The sequence below is a fragment of the Chiloscyllium plagiosum genome, unplaced genomic scaffold (genome assembly GCF_037043375.1).
Source record: "Chiloscyllium plagiosum isolate Xiang-an unplaced genomic scaffold, Cpla_swu_hap1 HiC_scaffold_5, whole genome shotgun sequence".
In the NCBI taxonomy this organism is placed as follows: Eukaryota; Metazoa; Chordata; class Chondrichthyes; order Orectolobiformes; family Hemiscylliidae; genus Chiloscyllium; species Chiloscyllium plagiosum.
In genome coordinates this window covers 123,148,075-123,171,497 of record NW_028270143.1, presented here as the reverse complement: position 1 = coordinate 123,171,497, position 23,423 = coordinate 123,148,075, and the positions used below count along the sequence as shown (strand labels likewise).

The following is a 23,423-nucleotide window of genomic DNA, read 5'->3' as shown; positions in this document are numbered from 1 at the left end:
AAATCACGGACACCCCCTGTATGGATCTAACTGCCTTCAAAATATCCTTCTTCCCAATTTTCAGGCAGATAATAACAACTCACTGCATTTGGAAAGCAGCCTGCTTCATTTCCCTCAAAATCGACTCATTATTTCGCTCCTGTGCCCTCTCATGGGTGGAAGCAATTACTCCCCTGATCAACGTCCACGTGGTTTTGAACCCTCAGTCAAATCTCACTTTGTCGTTCTCTGTTTGAAAGGAACACAGTTGATCGTAGCTTCGGCTGTCTCTCCCTGCCATTGAACCCACCTTGTTACAGGCCATTCGAAAACATATGAAGGAGGTAGCCTAGATCCTAACTTTTTCTTATTTTAAAGACAAGTTCAAGGAGTTGTGTTCCAGCTGCAATCCAGTTGGGCAAGCTACCAGGTTTGAAATAAAACACACGTTATTCATACACCATAGATAAAATACAACAAAAGAAGGAAGAAATTGGAATAACTTAACTCTACTGGAAAACGAAACAGAATAATAGATTATTTAACTACTCAATAGTAACTGTTCCAATACAGTAACCGCTTATGGACACACCCTTGTCAAAGGCAACTTCAGTAAAACCATAGAATCCCTACAGTGTTGAAACAGGCCCTTCGGCCCAACAAGTCCATACCAACCCTTCGAAGAGTAATCCACCCAGACCCATTCCCCTATATTTACCCCCTGACTGATGCACCTAATTCACACATCCCTAAACACTATGGACAATTTAGCATGACCAATTCGCCAAACCTGCTCATCTTTGGACTGTGGGAGGAAACTGGAGCACCCGGAGACAAACCCACGCAGGCACGGGGAGAATGTGCAAACGCCACACGGACAGTTGTCCGAGGCTGGAATCGAACCTGGGTCCCTGGCACTGTGAGGCAGCAGTGCTAACCATTGAGCTACCGTGCCACCCCTTGGATTGGCTCCTCGGCAATTCTCCAGTCCAGTTGGAAAAGCACCAAAGAGAAAACTCTGAGAGAGAGGGAGTAGCAGGGAGTAGAGGGAGTAGCAGAGAGAGAGGAAGTAGCAGGGAGAGGTGTAGTGCAGTTTCCACCCAGCACTGAGACCCCTACGACAACTGCATCTGAAAAATAAAGCTAACCATCCAGGTTCAATGGGAGCTTTACCCCACCCAATCAGGCTGCTTCTCCTGTTCGAATTTAAAGAAAACCCAGCACCTCACGTACTGTATACTTTATTGCCTTTGGAATAGACTGTTCATTGCCTCTGTCACAACCTTTCTTCATTAAAGAAAACCAGGACAAATTTCACCTCAAATAACCATTATATTGTCATAACCTCCATCTCTGGTACCATTCTGGTAACATCTCCTCCTCAGCTTCTCTCAGAACCTAACATCTTTCTGAGCCTTTGGGATGCTTGAGGGAGCTGTGGCTTTCTTCAGCTGACTGCAAGAAAAGTTCTCTTCAGGAGGTGAAACAAAAACTCATTTTGAGAAGTTCCAAATGAGTAGCCGTTGGAATTTCTGCAGCTGTTGAATCATCGGATTGGCACTCAGTTCAAAGGGGCAGTTTGCAAGTCTTGGTCTGAAACTCATCAGCTGCACGACCAGAGTAGAGCAGTGAGTCAGCACCTGCCATACTCAGACAGTGAGACCACAGCTAAAGAAATCCACCTCTCCATGTTAACCCTCCAGGGCCCAAACTGAGGAAAGGCTTGCATTGTTGTAGTGCCATTTAGAACCAGCCCCAAAGCAGAGGAGGAAGGAGTAATTGTCGTGCCTCAAATACAGAAGTCACACCAGCCGCTTGCTTTTTTTTGTAATTCTATCTTGGGATGTGGGCAGCTCCAGCTAGACAGCATTCAAGGCCATCCCAAACTACCCTCAAGAAGGTAGTGTTGAGTCCAGTCTCTTTGTTAATTTATTTGTGGGACATGGTTATCGCTGGCATTTATTACCCGTCCCTAGTTGCCCCCTTTGAGAAGGTGGGGGTGAGCTGCCTTCTTGAACCGCTGCAGTCCACCTGCTGTGGGCTGACCCACAATGCCCTGAGAGAGGGAATTCCAGCATTTTGACCCAGAGATACTGAAGGAACGGTGATATATTTCCAAGTCAGGATGGTGAGTGGCATGGAGGGGAACTTGCAGGGGGTGGTGTTCCCATGTATCTGCTGCCCTTGTCCTTCAAGATGGAAGTGGTCGTGGGTTTGGAAGGTGCTGTCTGAGGGTCTTTGGTGAATTTCTGCCATGCATCTTGTAGCTAGCACACACTGCTGTCACTGAGTGTCAGTCGTGGAGCGTTTGGATGTTTGTGGACGTGATGCCAATCAAGGGATTGCTTTGTCTTGGATGGTGTCATATTTGAACCAGGGCTTGTAATGAGGTCAGGAGCTGAGTGGCCCTGGCAGAACCCAAACTGGGTATCACTGAGCAGGTTATTGCTGAGCAAGTGCTGCTGTCGATGGACCTCTTCCATCACTTTACTAATGATCGAGAGTAGACTGATGGCCGGGTTGGATTTGTCCTTCTTTTTGTGTGCAGGACATACCTGGGCAAATCCCCATGCCGCTCAGTTGATACCACAGCTGCAGGTGTACTGGAACAGCTTGGGATACAACTGGTTTGGAAGTTCAATCCTTTATTGCAGCTCCTGAACTGTTGTCAGGGTCCACAGCCTTTGCAGTATCCAGGGCCTCCAACCCTTTCTTGATATCCTGGGGAGTGAATCTGACTGGCTGAAAGCCAATTTGAGATCCATCCCAAATTGCCTTTGAACTGAGTGGTTTGCTACGCTATTCTATCATAAAGTTAGAAGGGCACTACTTGTGGCCTTGGGTCATTGGCAATGGCCTTGGGAAAAGGGCAATGGGTCTGGAGTCACATGTAGGCCCAGATACAGATGACCTTTCCTTGGCAACGTTGGTAAATCAGGTAATGTTTCTAATGGTGATAATTTTCATGATCACCGTTATTGGGACCTGGTTCACTGAGTTGGGTTTGACCTATGTCTATGCTGTGATGGGCTTTGAGCCCATTTCACTGGGCTGTTAGTCTCGCAAGATTACCACAAGCCTGCAGTAACCTCAGCCACATTAGGGAGATTTAAACAATCTTTACATAAGCACATGGATGATTTTGGGATAGCGTAGGAGGACGAACTGAGAATAGTTCACAGGTTGGTGCAACACCAAGGGCCAAAGGGCCTGTTCTGTGCTGTTCTATGTTCTATGTTCTAGGTTCTAACCTCTTGCAAAACAGTAAGCTGATGCTGACCTGATACTCTGCATTCAGGACGTTGGTTGAAGGACGAGTGTTGGGCAGGGCTCCCGGAATAACTTCCCTGCTATTTGTCAAAATCGCATCTGTGAGTGAGCTGACTTGAGTCTCGGTTCGTTGTCTCATGGAAAAGATAGCGCCTCCGACAGTGCAGCACCCCCTCAGTACCACAGTGGAGTGCCAACCTTTATAATGTGGTCAAGTCTCCAGCAAACCCCTGACCTTCCCAATTCAGAGGGCAGGGTGTTGCTCGCTGAGCCAGTGCATTGACAGCTTCGTAACCTATGCCAGGAGAATGTCTGCTCTTCATTTTTCTGCTTTGAGGAGGCTGATGAGGAGCTGGTATTTAATCCCCTCATTCCTACTCCCTCTCTCTCTCTCTTTGCAGATTGTCCTGGGATGTGGGACAATATAACGTGCTGGCCAAACGCGGATTATGGGGATGTGATCTCTGTCAGCTGTCCGGGATTCTTCCGAATCATTAACTCCGATGACGGTAAGTGTGACTCTCATGGATCACAGTGAGACAGTGAGGTCTGTAGATGTTGGAGATCAGAGTCAAGAGTGTGGTGCTGGAAAAGCACAGCAGGTCAGGCAGCATCCGAGGAGCAGGAGAATCAACGTTTCACCCCGATTAAGGGCTCCAGCCCGAAATGTCGATTTTCCTGGTCCTCGGATGCTGCCTGACCTGCTGTGCTTTTCCAGCAACACACTCTCAACTCTAATGAGTCCCACTCGTACTGCGGGATCATGTGACCATTCGCAATCTATAAGCTTCAGGGAGGCCATGGATTGATTTTAAAAAAGAGCACCTCCTTTTATTTTCATTTCTCTGTCAAGGAGTGTCCCCTCAGGGATTGATCGAAGGGCTGAATGGCCTACTCTTATTTTATGTTTCTGCATACAACAAGAGACTGCTGAATAACATATTAGGTCTTTCATTTGGTTATGGGCGGTGCGATGAGAGAATAGATCCCCAGATCTCTTAAAATAGAAATGTTCATCATTCTCACAGGACTAGCGCGATTGAAATAGCCAACTCTTGCTCCTACTCTCTACCTGTCCCTGTGCTTCCTGCATTGTCACTCAGAACCATGTGCTCCCTTCATTGTCTTACAGTGACTTTAAAGGCCTCCCAGTTTTGTCAGAATATAATTCATCTCTTCCTGTTGAAAAGATAAAGTCACATCACACACACACCAGGACCAGTGCAAGAATGCCAAGTTTCAAGCAACCACAACAATTTATACTGTAGGCGAAAAGGGTTCCATTGGTGCAGTGATACTGGGAGAACCAAGATAAATCAATCAGACCAGCAGGAACATTCAAGGGATACAGAGGAGGATATTTTCGAGAATATCAGGGACATGCTGCTGGCGCTTTCTGTCTTGAATCAATCAGGATCAATCTCAATTCATACACTCACAGCCATTTGTACCATATAGAAAGGGTCCCTATTGGCTATCCCCCCATTCTGGTTGGCAAAGGGTCATAGAGATGTACAGCACGGAAACAGACCCTTCAGTTGAACTCGTCCATACCGATCAGATATGCCAACCTAATCTAGTTGCATTTGCCAGCACCTGGCCCATATCCCTCCAAACCCCTCCTATTCATATACCCATCCAGATGCCTTTTAAATGATGTAATTGTATCAGCCTCCACCACTTCCTCTGGCAGTTCATTCCATACACACACCTCCTTCTGTGTGAAAAAGTTGCCCCGAAGGTCCCTTTTAAATCTTTCCTCTCTCACCTTAAACCTATGCCCTCTAGTTTTGGACTCCCCTACCCCAGGGGAAAGACTTTGTCTATTTATCCTATCCATGCTCCTCATGATTTTATAAACCTCTATAAGGTCACCCCTCAGCCTCCGATGCTCCAGGGAAAACACGCCCCAGCCTGTTCAGCCTCTCGCTATTGCTCAAACCCTCCAACCCTGGCAACATCCTTATAAATCTTTTCTGAACCCTTTCAAGTTTCACAACATTCCCCCAATAGGAGGGAGACCAGAATTGCACACAATATTCCAACAGTGGCCTAACCAATGACCTGTACAGCCACAACATGACCTCCCAACTCCTGTACTCAATACTCTGACCAATAAAGGAAAGCATACCAAACGCCTTCTTCACTATCCTATCTCCACTTTCAAGGAGCTATGAACCTGTGTTGCCATGGAGAAAATAGTGAGGAAATTATAGATTCTCCAAGCTCCTGGATAATGAACAAAAAAGGATACAAGGCTTGAACCAATTCCTTTTGTTTGTGGATTGGCTCTAAGTGATAGAACTGGTGCAGACACAATGGACTGAATAGCTTCCTGTCACATCATAACAATTGTATGTTTCCTGGCCATGACGATCATGAAATTTAATGTCAGTGAATTTGTTTGATGTTTCTGGAGCACTCAGAAACGTATTCAGAAACTATCCAGAGGGAGACCTTAGCGATGCATTTGTTTGCCTGCGCACCATCTCCAGAATGAATTACCCCACTTTGGCCTTCTGCTCTCACCTTGAGGAAGACCGGCTGACCTTTGACCTTCCCTCTTGGAATTGGTGGTCAGACAGCCATGACGTGATCTCTGTCAACTGTCCGGGCTTCTTCCGAATCATTAACTCCGATGATGGTAAGTGTGACTCTAATGGATCCCACTCCTACTCCTCACTATTTTCTCCATGGCAACATAGGTCCATAGCTCCTTGAAAGTAGAATCACAGGTTGATAGGATAGTGAAGACGGCATTTGGTATACTTTCATTTATTGGTCAGAGTATTGAGTATTGAGATGGGTGTTTCTCACTTTAACAAGGTGCATGGTTGTAGCTCATCCTCACCGCTTTGGATGGAAGACATTTTGCTTCTGAGGAACAGCAAGCCTGTCTCTCGATGGGCTGGAAGGTCATAGGGTCTTTTTGTTCGTCTGCTCTGGTTTTACTGACATTAAAAATTCTTCAGTCCTAGGGATCATTTACCGAAACTGCACCAGTGAAGGCTGGTCAGAAACCTTCCCCCACTACTACGATGCCTGTGGAGTTGATGAAAATATCACGGAAATCGATGACCAGGTAATTCTGCGTGTCACATACATAAACAAAGCAACAGTTTCTTTCACTTCTATGAGGAAATATATCATTCCATTGGAGGTGGTTCAGGGAGCATTCGCACGGATGATCCCTGGTATGGAGGGATTGTCTTCGGAGTAAAGGTTAAACAGGTTGGGACTCCACTCACTGGGGTTTAGAAGAATGAGAGGGGATCTCTATGAAATGTAAGGGCTTGACAGGGTCAATGCTGAGAGAGATGTTTCCCCACATGGGAGAGTCCAGGGCCAGAGGGCACAGTCTCAGGGTAAAGGGGCGCCAGTTTAAGACTGAGATATGGTCCAACTGCAAGAGAATGGGGATGGCATAGGTAGACATTTTGGTCAGCATGAACCAGTTTGAGCAGAGGTGCCTGTCTCTGTGCTGTGGGATTCGATGACTCTGAGATTGAGATGAGGAGGGGTTTCTTCCTTCAGGGGGGTCGTGAGTCTTTGGAAACCCCCTGCCCCAGAGAGCTGGAGGGGGCAGAGTCCCTTGTGCATATTTAAGGATGACATTGATGGATTATTCATCAGTCGGGGAATCCAGGGTTACAGGGAAAGATTAGGAAAGTGGATGTGAGGAACATCGGACCAGCTGTGAATGTTGGAGCAGGCTTGAGTGGCTGTCCGGCCGACTCCTGTTCCTACATCTTATGGCCTTAACGTCTCCTTACCCTCTCTCCTCCCAAATACAGCTTTGTGCAATGGTTACAACACAGGAGATGGCCATTCTAGATCAGAATCCCTACAGTATGGAAACAGGCCTTTCGGCCCAACAAGTCCACACTGACCCTCCAAAGAGTAAACCACCCAAATCTATTCCCCTACCCTATATTTACACCTGGCTAATGCACCTAACACTATGGGCAATCTAGCCTGGCCAATTCACCTGACCTGCACATCAATATCAAAACCGTTCCACACCCTGTTCAATTCTTTTCAATCCGTCATTGAATTGGATTCAGTGCCCCACTGGCTGTGCTCAGCCCCTTGTTTTCTGGGGCATCACATTAACATCCTGTGTGAGTGTTTTTGTACCCTGTGCGTCAGTCGGGAGAACCATGGCCCTTCCCTCGTCGCCCTACATGAGAAACTTAAAGACGAGCAGCAGGAGGAGGCCATTTGGCCCATCGAGCTTGTTCCGCCATTCAATAAGATCATGGACTCAGCTCCACTTACCCGCCCTCTCACCGTAACCCTTACTCCCTCTACTCTTCAAGAATCTACCTTTGCCTTAAAAACATTAACCGAGGTAGCCTCAACTGCTTCCCTGGGCAGGGAAAGCCACAGATTCACAACCCTTTGGGTGAAGAAGTTCCTCCTTAGCTCAGTCCGAAATCTGCTCCCCCTTATTTTGAGGCTACGCTCCCTCATTCTAGTTTCACCCACCAGTGGGGACAACCACCCTGCTTCGATCTTATCTATTCCCTTCATAACTTTGTATGTTTCTATCAGATCCCCCCAATTCTTCTGAATTCTAATGAGTGTAATCCCAGTCTACCAAGTCTCTTCATCACAAGTTAACCCCCTCAACTCCAGAATCAACCAAGTGAACTTCCTCTGTGCACCCCCCCGTCCAGTACCAGTAGATCCATTGAACCGAGTGGCTTACTGGACCATTCCAGAGGGCAGTGAAGAGTCAACCACATAGCTGTGGGTCTGGGGTCACATGTACATAGAACATAGAACATAGAACAATACAGCACAGAACAGGCCCTTTGGCCCACGATGTTGTGCCGAACATTTGTCCTAGCTTAAGCACCCATCCATGTACCTATCCAATTGCCGCTTAAAGGTCACCAATGATTCTGACTCTGCCACTCCCACAGGCAGCGCATTCCATGCCCCCACCACTCTCTGGGTAAAGAACCTACCCCTGACATCCCCCTATACCTTCCACCCTTCACCTTAAATTTATGTCCCCTTGTAACACTCTGTTGTACCCGGGGAAAAAGTTTCTGACTGTCTACTCTATCTATTTCCCTGATCATCTTATAAACCTCTATCAAGTCACCCCTCATCCTTCGCCGTTCCGATGAGAAAAGGCCTAGCACTCTCAACCTATCCTCGTATGACCTATTCTCCATTCCAGGAAACATCCTGGTAAATCTCCTCTGCACCCTTTCCAAAGCTTCCACATCTTTCCTAAAGTGAGGCGACCAGAACTGCACACAGTACTCCAAATGTGGCCTTACCAAGGTCCTGTACAGCTGCAACATCACCTCACGACTCTTGAATTCAATCCCTCTGCTAATGAACGTTAATACACCATAGGCCTTCTTACAAGCTCTATCCACCTGAGTGGCAACTTTCAAAGATCTATGAACATAGACCCCAAGATCCCTCTGCTCCTCCACCTTACTAAGAACCCTACCGTTAACCCTGTATTCCGCATTCTTATTTGTCCTTCCAAAATGGACAACCTCACTCTTGACAGGGTTGAACTCCATCTGCCACTCCTCAGCACAGCTCCCTTTGCAGCCGACAACAGCCCTCCTCACTATCCACAACTCCACCAATCTTCGTATCATCTGCAAATTTACTGACCCACCCTTCGAATCCTTCTTCCAAGTCATTAATAAAAATTACAAACAGCAGAGGACCCAGAACTGATCCCTGCGGAACTCCACTTGTAACTGGGCTCCAGGCTGAATATTTACCATCTACCACCACTCTCTGACTTCGACCGGTTAGCCAGTTCTCTATCCAACTGGCCAAACTTCCCTCTGTCCCATGCCTCCTGACTTTCCGCATGAGCCTACCATGGGGAACCTTATCAAATGCCTTACTAAAATCCATGTACACTACATCCACTGCTCTACCCTCATCCATATGCTTGGTCACCTCCTCAAAGAATTCAATCAGACTTGTAAGGCAAGACCTACCCTTCACAAATCCGTGCTGGCTGTCCCTAATCAAGCAGTGCCTTTCCAGATACTCATAAATCCTATCCCTCAGTACCCTTTCCATTACTTTACCTACCACCGAAGTAAGACTAACTGGCCTGTAATTCCCGGGGTTATCCCTATTCCCTTTTTTGAACAGGGGCACAACATTCGCCACTCTCCAGTCTCCTGGCACCACCCCCATTGACAGTGAAGATGAAAAGATCATTGCCAACGGCTCTGCAATTTCCTCTCTTGCTTCCCACATAATTCTAGGATATATCCCGTCAGGCCCGGGGGACTTGTCTATCCTCAAGTTTTTCAAAATGCCAACACATCTTCCTTCCCAACAAGTATCTCCTCTAGCTTACCAGTCCATTTCACACTCTCCTCTTCAACAATACGGTCCCTCTCATTTGTAAATGTCAGCCAGATAGGGTAAGGCTCATATATAAAATACATGTTTCGGCCCGTCCTCACCAGTCACTGCATCTTAGAGTGAAGAGATAGCCGCAGAAGGTTTCCAGCATGGATGGAGGCCATTCGGCCCATCACATCCACACTGGTACATCAAACGTCCATCCATTCTAAATCCCATGATCCAGCGTTTGTACGCTACCACTTGTCTACGTTCCCCTGACGACCTGCTCACTTGACTCCCATCCACCCCCTGACCTACACAACTTGAAAACCAAAGCTGGGATCAATACAAATTCGTACAGCTAGTTCTGGACTCCACCCAAATAACGTTTGAACTTACCATGGGCTTTTAGCTCTGCCAAATCAACGGTACATTTGCCCAGAAGTCAATAATAAGATCTGATAGGATCCAGTGAATTGAACAAGACAAGGTTTCATCTTGGTTAAGATTAGAGTGGTGCTGGAAAAGCTCAGCAGGTCAGGCAGCATCCGAGGAGCAGGAAAATCAACTTTTCGGGCAAAAGCCCTTCATCAGGAATGAGGCAGGGAGCCTCCAGGGTAGAAAGATAAATGACAGAGTGCTTTTCCAGCACCACTCTAATCTTGACTCTGATCGCCAGCGTCTGCAGTCCTCACTTTTGCCAAGGTTCCATCTTGGGCCTTCTTCTGAAGGCTGCGGAGAAGCCTTTAATCTAAATGAGGGACTCCTGTCAAGGGAGCTGTGGAGAGGTTCTACAGAGAAGCCATTGTCTCAGGATGGATGCTATCCACACTACAGCCACAGATTTCCTTCCCTGAGGGACGTTAGTGAACCAGAGGATTTTTCAGTGATAGAGCCATCAACGAGAGTAGCTTCACACTAGATTAGATTACTTACAGTGTGGAAACAGGCCCTTCGGCCCAACAAGTCCACACCGACCCTCCGAAGCGCACCCACCCAGACCCATTCCCCTCTGACTAATGCACCTAACACTATGGGCAATTTAGCATGGTCAATTCACCTGACCTACACATTTTTGGACTGTGGGAGGAGACCAGAGCACCCGGAGGAAGCTCACACAGACACAGGGAGAATGTGCAAATTCCACACAGACAGTCACCTGAGGCGGGTATTGAACCTGGGTCTCTGGCGCTGTGAGGTAGCGGTGCTAACCACTGTGCAACCGCGCTGTTCTTGTGTCATTCCACGTTATAAGAAAATCGCGCAATTGTTGCGCTATTAAAACAAATGGGGCTGGAATCACGTTATAGCCAATACAGATAAGGAAAGTTCGTGTTCTACAAATAACAGTCTAAATTCATCATTGGCATTAAAGCCAATTTGTGTTGAAGAAGCAGGCGTTCTAACAGAACGGGCTGTAGAGTCATAGAGTAATAGCGATATACAGCACGGAAACAGACCCTTTAGTCCAACCCGTCCATGCCGACCAGATATCCCAACCCAATCTAGTCCCACCTGCCAGCACCCAGCCCATATCACTCCAAATCCTTCCTATTTATATACCCATCCAAATGCCTCTTAAATGTTGCAATTGTACCAGCCTCCACCACTTCCTCTGGCAGCTCATTCCATACACATACCACCCTCTGCGTGAAAAAGTTGCCCCTTAGGTCTCTTTTATATCTTTCCCCTCTCACCCTAAACCTATGCCCTCTAGTTCTGGACTCCCCGACCCCAGGGAAAAGACCTTGTCTATTTACCCTATCCATGCTCCTCATGATTTTGTAAACTTCTATAAGGTCACCCCTCAGCCTCCGACGCTCCAGGGAAAACAGCTCCAGCCTGTTCAGCCTCCCCCTATAGTTCAAATCCTCCAACCCTGGTAACATCCTTGTAGATCTTTTCTGAACCCTTTCAAGTTTCACAACATCTTTCCGATAGGAAGGAGACCAGAATTGCACACAATATTCCAACAGTGGCCTAACCAATGTCCTGTACAGCCACAACATGATCTCCCAACTCCTGTACTCAATACTCTGACCAATAAAGGAAAGCATACCAAACACCTTCACTATCCTATCTACCTGCGACTCCACTTTCAAGGAGCTATGAACCTGTACTCCATATGATTCCCCATGCACAAAGCCATGCTGACTATCCCTAATCAATCCTTGTTTTTCCAAATACATGTAAATCCTGTCCCTCAGGATTCCTGCCAACAACGTGCCCACCACTAAAGTCAGGCTCACCAGTCTATCGTTGCCTGGCTTTTCCTTACCATTTTTCTTAAAAGGTGGAAGCATATTAGCCAACCTCCAGTCGTCCGGCACATCACCTGTGACTATCAATGATACAAATATCTCAGCAAGAGGCCCAGCAATCCCTTCCCCAGCTTCCCACAGAGTTCTAGGGTACACCTGATCGGGTCCTGGGGACAAATCCACTTTTATGCTTTTCAAGGCATCCAGCACCACTTATAATATGGGCATTTTTCAAGATAGGCATATGCCCGAAACATCGATTCTCCTGCTCCTTTGATGCTGCCTGACCTGCTGCGCTTTTCCAGCAACACCTTTTTAAGCACATTTTTCAAGATGTCACCATCTATTTCCCCACAATCCATATCTTAAAATCATGCATCAGAGAAATGTTTTGGAACATTCCGATTGAGAGTTTAATTGAATTTTGTGTCAGGTTTTTTTTGCAATCCACCAGACACTAACGCACTGAGGAATGCCAGGAGGTGCTTGTGATACATTCGTGTGGATGAATTGTGTGTAATTTGCCATGCTAATGGCAGCACCAAAACAGCAACAATTAGATTGCTGCCTCTGGTTTTTTGTGGAAATTTATTCTGGAAATTTACTTTGTGTCAAGTACACCAAATCATACACCTACTGAACCCTGACCTCGACACTCTCATTCTTATTATCACTGTACTTGCTTAACCATAAAGAATTCTGGCCATTGTGTCAGTGGGTGGTGAATCTTTACAACCTCAGCATTAAAGTCGATGGTCCCCTGTGAGGCTAATGATCGAATGTTGCCCAAGGGTCCCTCATGGGGGGGCAGGATACCCCACCCAAACTCCCACAGCCCTGCCCATTAAGTCTCTGGGAGACTGGGAGTCTCTGGCAGCTTTTTAATTGCTATCAGTGTTTGCTTCCACAGCTGATGGCTCTGAGTCCCAGCAGACCCTGTTCCTTTGGGAACTCGCAGTGGGAGCTTGGTCCCTGTCCCTCAGCTTCAGTCAAACACCAGCCGCCCTCCCCATCCTCCCCATCGCTGCAAACTCCCTCGCTGAGCTGGGATTGAGACCTTCTGGTTAAATTCAGATGTGCCTCGAATGGTGACCGCTGAACAGAGCGAGTTGCTTCCTTTCTCTTGTTGGATTTTACAGCAAGATGCTCCTACCAGTTCACATTAGCGACTCTCCGAGAGTTTAAATGGGATTTCAATATGCCTGTTTCCCAGATCCTCAGGAACATTTACCCCCTTGCGGAACGGTGGGAGAGACTCACGGAAAAGCGAGTCAGTTTTGGGAGCACAGGAAATCCTCTCCGAGACCCGCCCCACTCCAGAAACGAAGAACTTGCATTTGTGTCGAGCCTCTTGTGATGTCGTGACTTCCCACAGTGCGACACAACCAGTTGTTTAAGTGTGATTACTGGCCTTGTAGGAAAGTGGAGCCACTACAGCAAGCTTCCACAGAAAGCACTGAGAGTCAACACCCAGTGTCAGTTTTTGGCTGAAAGACAAATACAGCATTGCCCTTAGGGCACTGGTGGAGCATTTTTGTAATGTTATTTTTCATGGGATGTGGGCGTCGCTGGCTGGGAAGTCATGGGGTCACAAGAGGTGCTACACAAATGCAAGTTTTTTGTTTGCGAGGGGATCATTGGGGAGGAATGCCTGGCTGGGCCCAGCACCTATTACCCATCCCTAATTGCCCCTGCAGTGTTGGTACTGAGCGACCATGAATTCCCCTCTGAGTGATCCGACCATCTGAGAGATGGCAATGGTGTTAACAGGTCCCGCAATGGAGGGAGATGAGTGTTTCCCAAGGGAGCATTTCCAAGATAGAGTAAGGCAGTCATGGAACCTTCGGTGGGGGGAGAAGAGGGATGGGGGGATTCTGCTGGATCAAACCAGGAAAATGGAGGGAATCTTTCTAAGAATCACTGGAGAGGTCCTGAAGGAAGAGGAGGAGGAGGTGAAGGAGGAGGTGGTGGAGATGGAGGTGATGGACACGGTGGTGGAGATGGTGATGGTGGTGGAGGTGGAGATGGAAGTGCTGGACACAGTAATGGAGATGGAGGTGAAGATGGTGATGGTGAGGGACATGGTGGTAGAGATGGAGGTGATTGATGTGGTGGCAGCGATGGTGGTGGAGATGGTGATGGTGGTGGAGATGGTGATGGTGGTGGACATGGTGATGGAGATGGTGATGGTGACGGAGGTGGAGATGGTGATGATGGTGGATATGGTGATGGAGGTGGTGATGGTGATAGGCATAGTGATATAGATGGAGGTGATGGAGGTGGTGATGGTGATGGATATGGTGATGGAGATGGTGATAGTGATAGATATGGTGATAGAGATGGAGGTGATGGAGGTGGAGATGGTGATAGAGATGGAGGTGATGGACATAGTGATAGAGATGGAGGTGATGGACATAGTGATAGAGATGGAGGTGATGGACATGGTGATGGAGATGAAGGTGATGGACAATGCGATAGAGATGGAGGTGATGGACATGGTGATGGAGATGGAGGTAATGGACATAGTGATGGAGATGGAGGTAATGGGCATAGTGATAAAGATGGAGGTGATGGACATGGTGATGGAGAAGGAGGTAATGGAGATGGTGATGGAGATGGAGGTGATGGACATGGTGATGGAGATGGAGGTGATGGACATGGTGATGGAGAAGGAGGTAATAGACATGGTGATGGAGATGGAGGTAATGGAGATGGTGATGGAGATGGAGGTGATGGACATGGTGATGGAGATGGTGATGGAGGTGGAGATGGTGGTGGTGAAGAGGTGTTCTTACGGGGAGGTGATGTTCCAGTGGGTATTATCACTGGACTGCAACAGTTCAAGAAGAGAGCTCACTCCCACCTTCCCCAGGGGGTAACTAGGGATGGGCAATAAATGCTGGGCCCAGTCAATGGTGGAGTAAAAGAGGTAAGGATCTGCATGATGCCAGTTCTCCTCTGTCTGGAGCATCTCATGTTTTTGGTGATTTTTATTATCCTGTCATTGACCAGGTCTTGGCTCCTTGGGCCCTGACCTCCGGAATTTCCTCCTGAGACCTCTCTGTCTGTCTGTCTGCCCGTGGATGTGAAAGGGTTAATAATCCATGAGCGAGGATGAAGCTTCATCTACAGCACAGCCACTGGGTGAGGCAGTTCTGGTCTCCTTCCTATCGGAAAGATGTTGTGAAACTTGAAAGGGTTCAGAAAAGATTTACAAGGATGTTGCCAGAGTTGGAGGATTTGAATTATCGGGAGAGGCTGAACAGGCTGGAGCTGTTTTCCCTGGATTGTCGGAGGCTGAGGGGTGACCTTATAGAGGTTTTTTAAAATCATGAGGGGCATGGGTAGGGTAAATAGACAAGATTTTTTTCCCTGGGGTGGAGGAGTCCAGAACTAGAGGGCATAGGTTTAGGGTGAGAGGGGCAAGATATAAAAGAGATCTACGGGGCAATTTTTTCACACAGAGGGTGGTACGTGTATGGGATGAGCCGCCAGAGGAAGTGGTGGAGGCTGGTACAATTGTAACATTTAAAAGGCAGTTGGATGGGTATATGAATAGGAAGGGTTTGGAGGGACATGGGCCAGGTGCTGGTGAATGGGACGAGATTAATTTAGGATATCTGGTCGGCATGGACTAGCTGGACCGAAGAGTCTGTTTCCGTCCTGTACATCTCTATGACTCTATGACCCATCAAGACACCTCAGGCAGGTCCTGAGGGTTTCGACTTGGTGCCAGTTATACCGTCTTACTGCCGTCAGGTCAATGGAACCTGCACGTGATGCTGAGATCGGGTAAATGCTCCTTCTCTTGGGAATGATTTGTGGTTCATTCTTCACTGTCATCTCCTCAAGTGCCCCTGGACTGTCAAGCGATTGGTTCCATCACTTGACCTAAACTATCCAGGCCTTATCATCATTAATGCCAACAACTTCCTCCTTCAAGATGCTCCTTAAAACCAATAACCGTGATCCTCACCTCTCCTCACGTGCCCCGGTATCACATGAACTGGTTTTGGAGTCTGATGAACGTGTGGTCCTCTGGACGTTCGGAATGTTGTGGAGTTGGTGTTAGAGGGAGTGATGAGGAGTTGGACGAGGTGCCAATAAGGAGAGACTGGGTGGCATCCACGTCCCTATGACCTCTCCCGTCTTTAACCGATAGAGCAGCTATTGTGACCCTGTCCCCCTTTCTCTTTTGCAGGATCTGTACTATGTGTCTGTGAAGGCTCTCTACACCGTGGGTTACAGCACCTCCCTGGTTTCTCTCGCAATTGCAATGATTATACTCTGTCGCTTTCGGTAAGTCTACGGTAAAGTACAAAGGACCTCTTGCCCATTTCTCTAATTCAGGGCATGTGGAACCCGGTAAGGCCATGAGCTCTGAGGCAACAATGGACACTGTGCAGATCTGACCAAATTATAACAGCTATTCCCCCTCTTGCCCCCCCCCCAACTCCACACGCACAGTACGCATGGATAACTTTCAACCTCAAAATGGCCTCCCTCTCTCCTGCCCCTCGTCCTCTAGATGTTAATCACCTGAACCATTAATCCTGGTAACTTCTCACCTTTAATGTGGTCATTGGAGCTGGAGTGGTTTTGTCACTTGAGTTAGTACTCCTCAGGCCTAGGCTAGTGCACTGAGGATCATGGGTTCAAACTGAACCACAGCACTTTGCGAAGGTCATTTCCCCACAGTAGGGAAGCCCAGAACTAGAGGGCATAGGTTAAGGGTGAAAGGGGAAAGATTTAAAAGGGAACCAAAGGGCAACATTTTCACGTGGAGGGTAGTGCGTGTATGGAATGAGCTGCCAGAGGAAATGATGGAGGCTGGTACAATTACAACATTTAAAAGGCATCTGGATGGGTATATGAATAGGAAGGGTTTAGAGGATATGGGCCTGGTGCTAGCAAACGGGATTAGGTTAGGTTGGGTTATCTGGTCGGCATGGATGAGTTGGACCGAAGGGTCTGTTTCCATGCTGTACCACTGTATGACTGTATGTGGCCGTGATGGTTGGGTAAGTATTTATTGCCCAGAGGGCAGTTGAGAGTCAACACATTGCTCGTGGTCTAGTGCCACATGTAGGCCAGACCAGGTGAGGAAGGCAGATTTCCATCCCAAGGTGAACTGGTTCAACAATCAGAAATGGCTTCATAGAATCATAGAGATGTACAGCATGGAAACAGACCCTTCGGTCCAACCCGTCCATGCCGACCAGATGTCCCAACCCAATCTAGTCCCACCTGCCAGCACCCGGCCCATATCCCTCCAAACCCTTCCCATTCATATACCCATCCAAGTGCCTCTTAAATGTTGCAATTGTACCAGCCTCCACCACTTCCTCTGGCAGCTCATTCCATACACATACCACCCTCTGCGTGAAAAAGTTGTCCCGTAGGTCTCTTTTATATCTTTCCCCTCTCACCCTAAACCTATGCCCTCTAGTTCTGGACTCCCTGACCCCAGGGTAAAGACCTTGTCTATTTATCCTATCCATGCCCCTCATAATTTTATAAACCTCTATAAGGTCACACCTCAGCCTTCGACGCTCCAGGGAAAACAGCCCCAGCCTGCTCAGCCTCTCCCTATAGCTCAGATCCTCCAACCCTGGCAACATCCTTGTAAATCTTTTCTGAACCCTTCCCAACATCCTTCCGATCAGAAGGAGACCAACATGGGAATTAAAAAGAAGTTGTTCTTTCATTTCCCTGGCTGCATTGTGCTTTGTTGATTATGAAATTATTGTAAATGGACGAATTCAGATTGAGGGAAAGTCGTGCATCATTCAATTACCCATAAGGCATAGCAGCAGAAGTAGGCCATTCAGCCCATTGAGTCCATTGTGCAGAAGAGTCGACATTGCGGGCATCAGCCTTTCATCAGCAGGGCTTTCGGATGAAGGGCTTATGTCCGGAACGTCGATTCTCCTGCTCCTCGGATGCTGTCTGACCTGCTGCGCTTTTCTAGCACCGCACTCTCGACTCTGACCTCCAGCATCTGCAGCCCTCACTTTCTCCAGAGAGGGAGTGGACCAGAGGTTGATGTTGGGGGTGGATATCTTTTCACTCAGAAGGTAGTGACTCTGTGGAATCCTCTCCCAGAGAAGGCTTTGGAGGCCAAGTCACTGAATATATTCAAGAAGGAGGTGGGCAAATAAATCCTTTAGAAATTAAAGGCACCAAGGGGGATGAGGACAACATGCCATTGAGACAGAGGATCAGCCATTGTCCTGCAGATGACCTTGTGGTGTTATTGTTGGACTGTTTTTCCAAGGACCCAGATAACATTCTGAGGACCCAGGTTCCAATCCTGCCACGGCAGATGGCGGAATTTGAATTTAATAATTATAAAAAAAGATCTGGAATTAAGAATCTACTGGTGACCTCGAAATGATTGTCGGAAAAGCCCATCTGGTTCACTAATGTCCTTCAGGGAAGGAAATCTTACCTGGTCTGGCCTACATGTGACTCCAGACCCACAGCAACATGGCTGACTCTCAGTTGGCCCAGCGAGCTGTTCAGTTGTACCGGTCGCTTCAAGGGGCAACTAGGGACGGGCAGGAAATGCTGGCCAGCCAGCAACGCCCACAGCCCACAAACAAAAATTTTAAAATTGAATGGCAGAGCAGGCTTGATGGGTTGAACGGCTGCTAGTTTCCCCACGCCCTTTCAACGGGCCACTCCTGTGACTGAGCAGCACTCCCCCAGTGCGGAACAGAGTTCAAGGTGGGACTGGAACAGCGCCGTTGCTCAGGAATCATTGCACCCCAGAGGACCGGTCAGGGATAGCACTGAGGATCCCGGAATTATTCCCGCTGCCCGTCGCTCGGGTCCAGACCTTGTGACGTTGCCCTCTGCAGACACGTACTCAATTCCTCTGGGAACCTTGCCTCCACCTCCCTCACCCTATCACAGGAGCCAGGCTGAGAATCACTGTGCTTTGGGTGAACGTGACGGCAATTTACAAACATATTGTGCAGCACCCGAGGTGACAGCCAGTGCTGGGAGCACCCTCTGCTGGTGGGCCCTGTAACCCAGTCATTGTCTGAGGTTCAACAGTCAGCTTGGAAATGGTGAGCTGGACTCGCACTTCCAGCTTATATTTTTGCAAATTTATCATTTGTTCCTTATTGCTTTGGATGATCCTTTATAGTTAAACTATTAATGGGTGATGTGGAGGCTCAGCGGATAGCACTGCTGCCTCACAGCACCAGGGTTCCAGGTTCAATTCCAGCCTCGGGCAATGGTCTGTGTGGAGTTTGCACATTCTCCCCGTGTCTGCGTGGGTTTCCTCCGGGTGCTCTGGTTTCCTCTCACAGTCCAAAGTTGTGCAGGTCAGGTGAATTGGCCTGGCTAGATTTCCCATAGTATTAGGTGCATTGGTCAGGGATAAATATGGGGAATGGGTCTGGGTGCTTACGCTTCGGAGGGTCGGTGTGGACTTGTTGGGACAAACGGCCTGTTTCCATGCTGTAGGGAATCTAATCTAAAGCAGTTGTGAGGATTTCACTGATTATCACATTATAAGAAGGATGTGGAAGCTTTGGAAAGGATTCAGAGGAGATTTACTAGGATGTTGCCTGGTATGGAGGGAAGGTCTTACGAGGAAAGGCTGAGGGACATGAGGCTGTTTTCGTTAGAGAGAAGAAAGTTGAGAGGTGATTTAATAGAGACATACAAGATAATCAGAGGGTTAGATAGGGTGGACAGGGAGAGCCTTTTTCCAAGTATGGGGACGGCGAGCACAAGGGGGCATAGCTTTAAATTGAGGGGTGATAGATATAGGACAGATGTCAGAGGTAGTTTCTTTACTTGGAGAGTAGTAGGGGTGTGGAACGCACTGCCTGTAACAGTAGCATGCCCAACTTTAAGGGCATTTAAATGGTGATTGGATAGGCATATGGATGAGAATGGAATAGTGTAGGTTAGATGGGCTTCAGATTGGGTCCACAGGTCGGTGCAACATTGAGGGCCGAAGGGCCTGTACTGCGCTGTAATGTTCTATGTTCTATTTTAAATTACAGGTAGTTCTTCTGAAATGCAATGGTTGTGTTCTTGCACAACGCTATGTTATTGAAAAATTGTGCTTTAGAAACAGACCTTAAAGTGTTGGTGCTGGAATCATGTTAAGCCAACACACGTGTTAAACGTTTAGAAACACTTTAGAAACAGTGTCCGCGATTCACCGATTGCATGACAGTGAATTTGTGTTGATGGAAAGCATGTTATGACAGAAGGACCTGTAGAATACAGAGATACACTGGCTTTACTGTCCACCCCCACAGTCCCTCATCACTGTCCTCTCCTTTCCCTCAGACACAGTCTGTGTCGGGGTTGGGTCTGAGTAGGGCTCGGAGCTTTCTGAGTTTGTTGGTAACCGTGAAGTGGAGGTCTCACTCTTGGTCTGGGGTGGACAAAGTCAGAAGTCAGAGTCGAAGAGTGTGGTGCTGGGAAAGCACAGCCGGTCAGGCAGCATCCGAGAAGCAGGAGAGTCGATGTTTCGGGCTAAAACCCTTCATCAGGAATCTTCATAAGCCTCATTCCTGATGAAGGGTTATGCCGGAAACATCGATTCTCCTGCTCCTCAGATGCTGCCTGACCTGCTGCGCTTTCCCAGCACCACACTCTCAACTCTGATCTCCAGCGTCTGCAGTCCTCACTCTCTCCAAAGTCAGAAGTCACAAGACACCAGGTTATAATCCAACAGATTCATTTAAACCATGAGCTATCGGAGTGCAGTGCACCTGATGAAGGAGCAGTGCTCTGAAAGCTGGTGATAGCAAATAAACCTGTCGGATTGGAATCTGGTATTGTGCGACTTTGTGCTCTGTTTTTAACCTGAGAATGTTCCTGTTCTATGCAGCTGCTGCTCTGGAGATGGTTTAGCATTGGTGAGGTCACCCCCCCCAATCATCTCCTCCCCCACCCCCGAGCACAGACTGAGCTTCCCTCGGGAATGGGAGATTCACATCTCACTTCTGACTCTGCGCTGCCGCCCTGTCTCATTGGTGGCACTTGAAATAACTCCCCAGAGGCTGGTATCCTGTCTCCAAGTCTCCCTTTACTTACACACGGAGAGTCCTTGACACTGATCCAGCTCCCTCAGAGGCAACTCTCAGAGGGAACTGTCTCTCTGACGCTCTGGTTTATATCTGTCAGCCCAGGCTCCCTGATTGGACCTGATTATCAGCCCCAGTCAGGGAGCTATGAGGTCCATCTGGCTGACCCTGTTACACTCACTCCAGAGGTCACTGTCTCTGGGGGAGGGAAAGGTGATGGAGCTGGTTCCCACTCCCCCCTAACCCCCAGAGCGTCCTCACACTCATGTGAGGACCCTTTCAGCAAGTGTCCTCCTTTCTCAATGCCTACAGTCACATGGGCTTGTGTTTTCATAGAAACTTTGAGGATAGGAGCAGGAGGAGGCCATTCGGCCCTTTGAGCGTGGTCCGCCATTCATCACCATCATGGCTGACCATCCAATTCAATAGCCTCTTTTCTCCCCAGAACCTTAGGTCCCATTCCCCCCAAGTGCTGTATCCAGCCGCCTCTTAAATACATTCAATGTTTCGGCATCAACTCCTTCCTGTGGGAATGGATCCCACAGGCTCACCGCTCTCTGGGTGAAGAAATGTCTCCTCATCTCCGTCCTAAATGGTCCACCCCAAATCCTCAGACTGTGACCCCTGGACTCACCCAACATCGGGAACGTCCTGCCTGCATCCACCCTGTCTAGTCCTGTTAGAATTTCACAAGTCTCTATGAGATTCCCCCCTCATCCGTCTGAACTTCAATGAAAACTAGTCAATCTCTCCTCATACGTCAGTCCTGCCATCCTCTGGAATCAGCCTGGGAAACCCTCACTGTCCTCCCTCAAGAGCAAGAGCATCCTCCCTCAAAGAAAGAGACAAAACTCGCACACAGTATTCTCTGTGTGGCCTCACCCAGGCCCTGTATCACTGCAACAACCCATTCCTGCTCTTGTACTCAAAACCTCTCACACTAAAGGCCAACATACCATTTACCTTCTTTCCCACCGGTTGCACCTGTATACTTACCTTCAGCGACTTGTGCCCCAGGACACCCAGGTCCCACTGCACGCTCCCCTCTAACAATTCACAGCCGTTCAGGCAGTAATCTGCCACCTTGGGTTTTGCTCCCGAAGTGAGTGGGGGTGGTCCGGCCGATTCTGCACTCTCCCTGACGCCGCAGACCCTCCTCGCTTTGAAGGGCACCTCCGCGCACCACCTTCAGTCCACAGAGATGGCGTGGGTGCCGGGTCTTGGGCTCTCTCGTGCCTGGGGCAAATGGTCAGGGGTCAGAGGGGTATGGGGCTGGCCAGGCTGAAGGTTGAAAATGCCCTGCTCCATCCTCAGGGTTTTGGTTCGGGGGCAGGCTACTACATATTCCTCCAAACCCCTCTCCGTGATTTCTCTCCAATTCCCAAGCCACCCCTATACACCCGCTATGTTCCCTCCTCATCCTCCATGTTCCCCCCAAGGATCTCACACATCCCCTCCATCTTTCCTTTACACCCCTCCATAACCCTTGTGGGTGCCATATAGAGACCAAACAAATGATATAACACCAATGGTGAAATGTTGGGAGAAATGTTATCCACTCAGAAACCTTCTTTGAAAGAAAATGTAGCTGCCACTACCCTATAAAACAGCGGCCAATGGACTATCGTTAACAAAAGATTTAACCACTTCCCACCTTTTACCTTTATCCAGATATACGTTGAGACTTTGACAAAATATATCGCAGGAAAGAATAATTCATTATAACCTCAATAATCTGTAATTAATGCAAAGTCATCACAACATCTCTGTTTATCCACACACATTCCTGGTGAAGAGCTTATGCCCGAAACATCGACTCAAAGAACAAAGAAAATTTACAGCCCAGGAACAGGCCCTTCGGCCCTCCAAGCCTGAGCCGATCCAAATCCATTGTCTAAACCTAGCGCCCAATTCCTAAGCATCTGTATCCCTCTGCTCCCCACCCACTTGTGCATCTGTCCAGATGTACCTTAAATGAATCTACCGTGCCTGCCTCTACCACCTCTGCTGGCAACGAGTTCCAGACATCTACCAGCCTCTGTGTAAAGACTCCTCAGATGCTGCCTGACATGTTGTACTTTTCCAGCATCACATTTTATCAGCTCTGACTCTCCAGCATCTGCAGTCCTCACTCTCTCTCAAACAATTCCCCTGCCAAGCTCCCACAGGTTTGTGAGTGTTGGAACTCAGCCGAGCATTCACAACGAGCAAACTGGGAACTGTCTGAGCAGAAGCAGATGGACAGACATCTGGTTTTCCACCTGGGTTCAGCTGCCTCAGGGTTCAGCTTCAGATTTCGGACTCCCTTTCGGTATGAATGGTGGCATGGATTTATTATCCCTGGGAGCAGTTCATATCCAGCTACCATCTTTTAGAACTAGAGATGATCCGGTTTATTTTCCTCATTGTTCTCCCTCTGTCTGCATGGCTGGTGGCTTGAAAAACTACGACAGCCCTTCCCCTGCCCCATCATATGCATTTGCATAACAATTAGTTCCTAACCCTA

The 23,423-nt window shown here is 48.2% G+C and overlaps 1 protein-coding gene across 7 annotated transcripts in view; it reads left to right on the top strand.

The window, feature by feature from the left end:
* LOC122550332 (pituitary adenylate cyclase-activating polypeptide type I receptor-like) overlaps positions 1-23,423 on the top strand; it is a 293,382-nt gene that overhangs the window by 169,934 nt on the left and 100,025 nt on the right. For all 7 annotated transcript variants that reach the window (XM_087987625.1, XM_087987620.1, XM_087987624.1 and 4 more), the window contains 3 exons: positions 3,651-3,758; positions 6,222-6,331; positions 16,057-16,154. In XM_087987625.1, the coding sequence (XP_087843751.1) occupies positions 3,651-3,758; positions 6,222-6,331; positions 16,057-16,154 (316 nt within the window). The remainder of the gene's footprint in view (positions 1-3,650; positions 3,759-6,221; positions 6,332-16,056; positions 16,155-23,423) is intronic.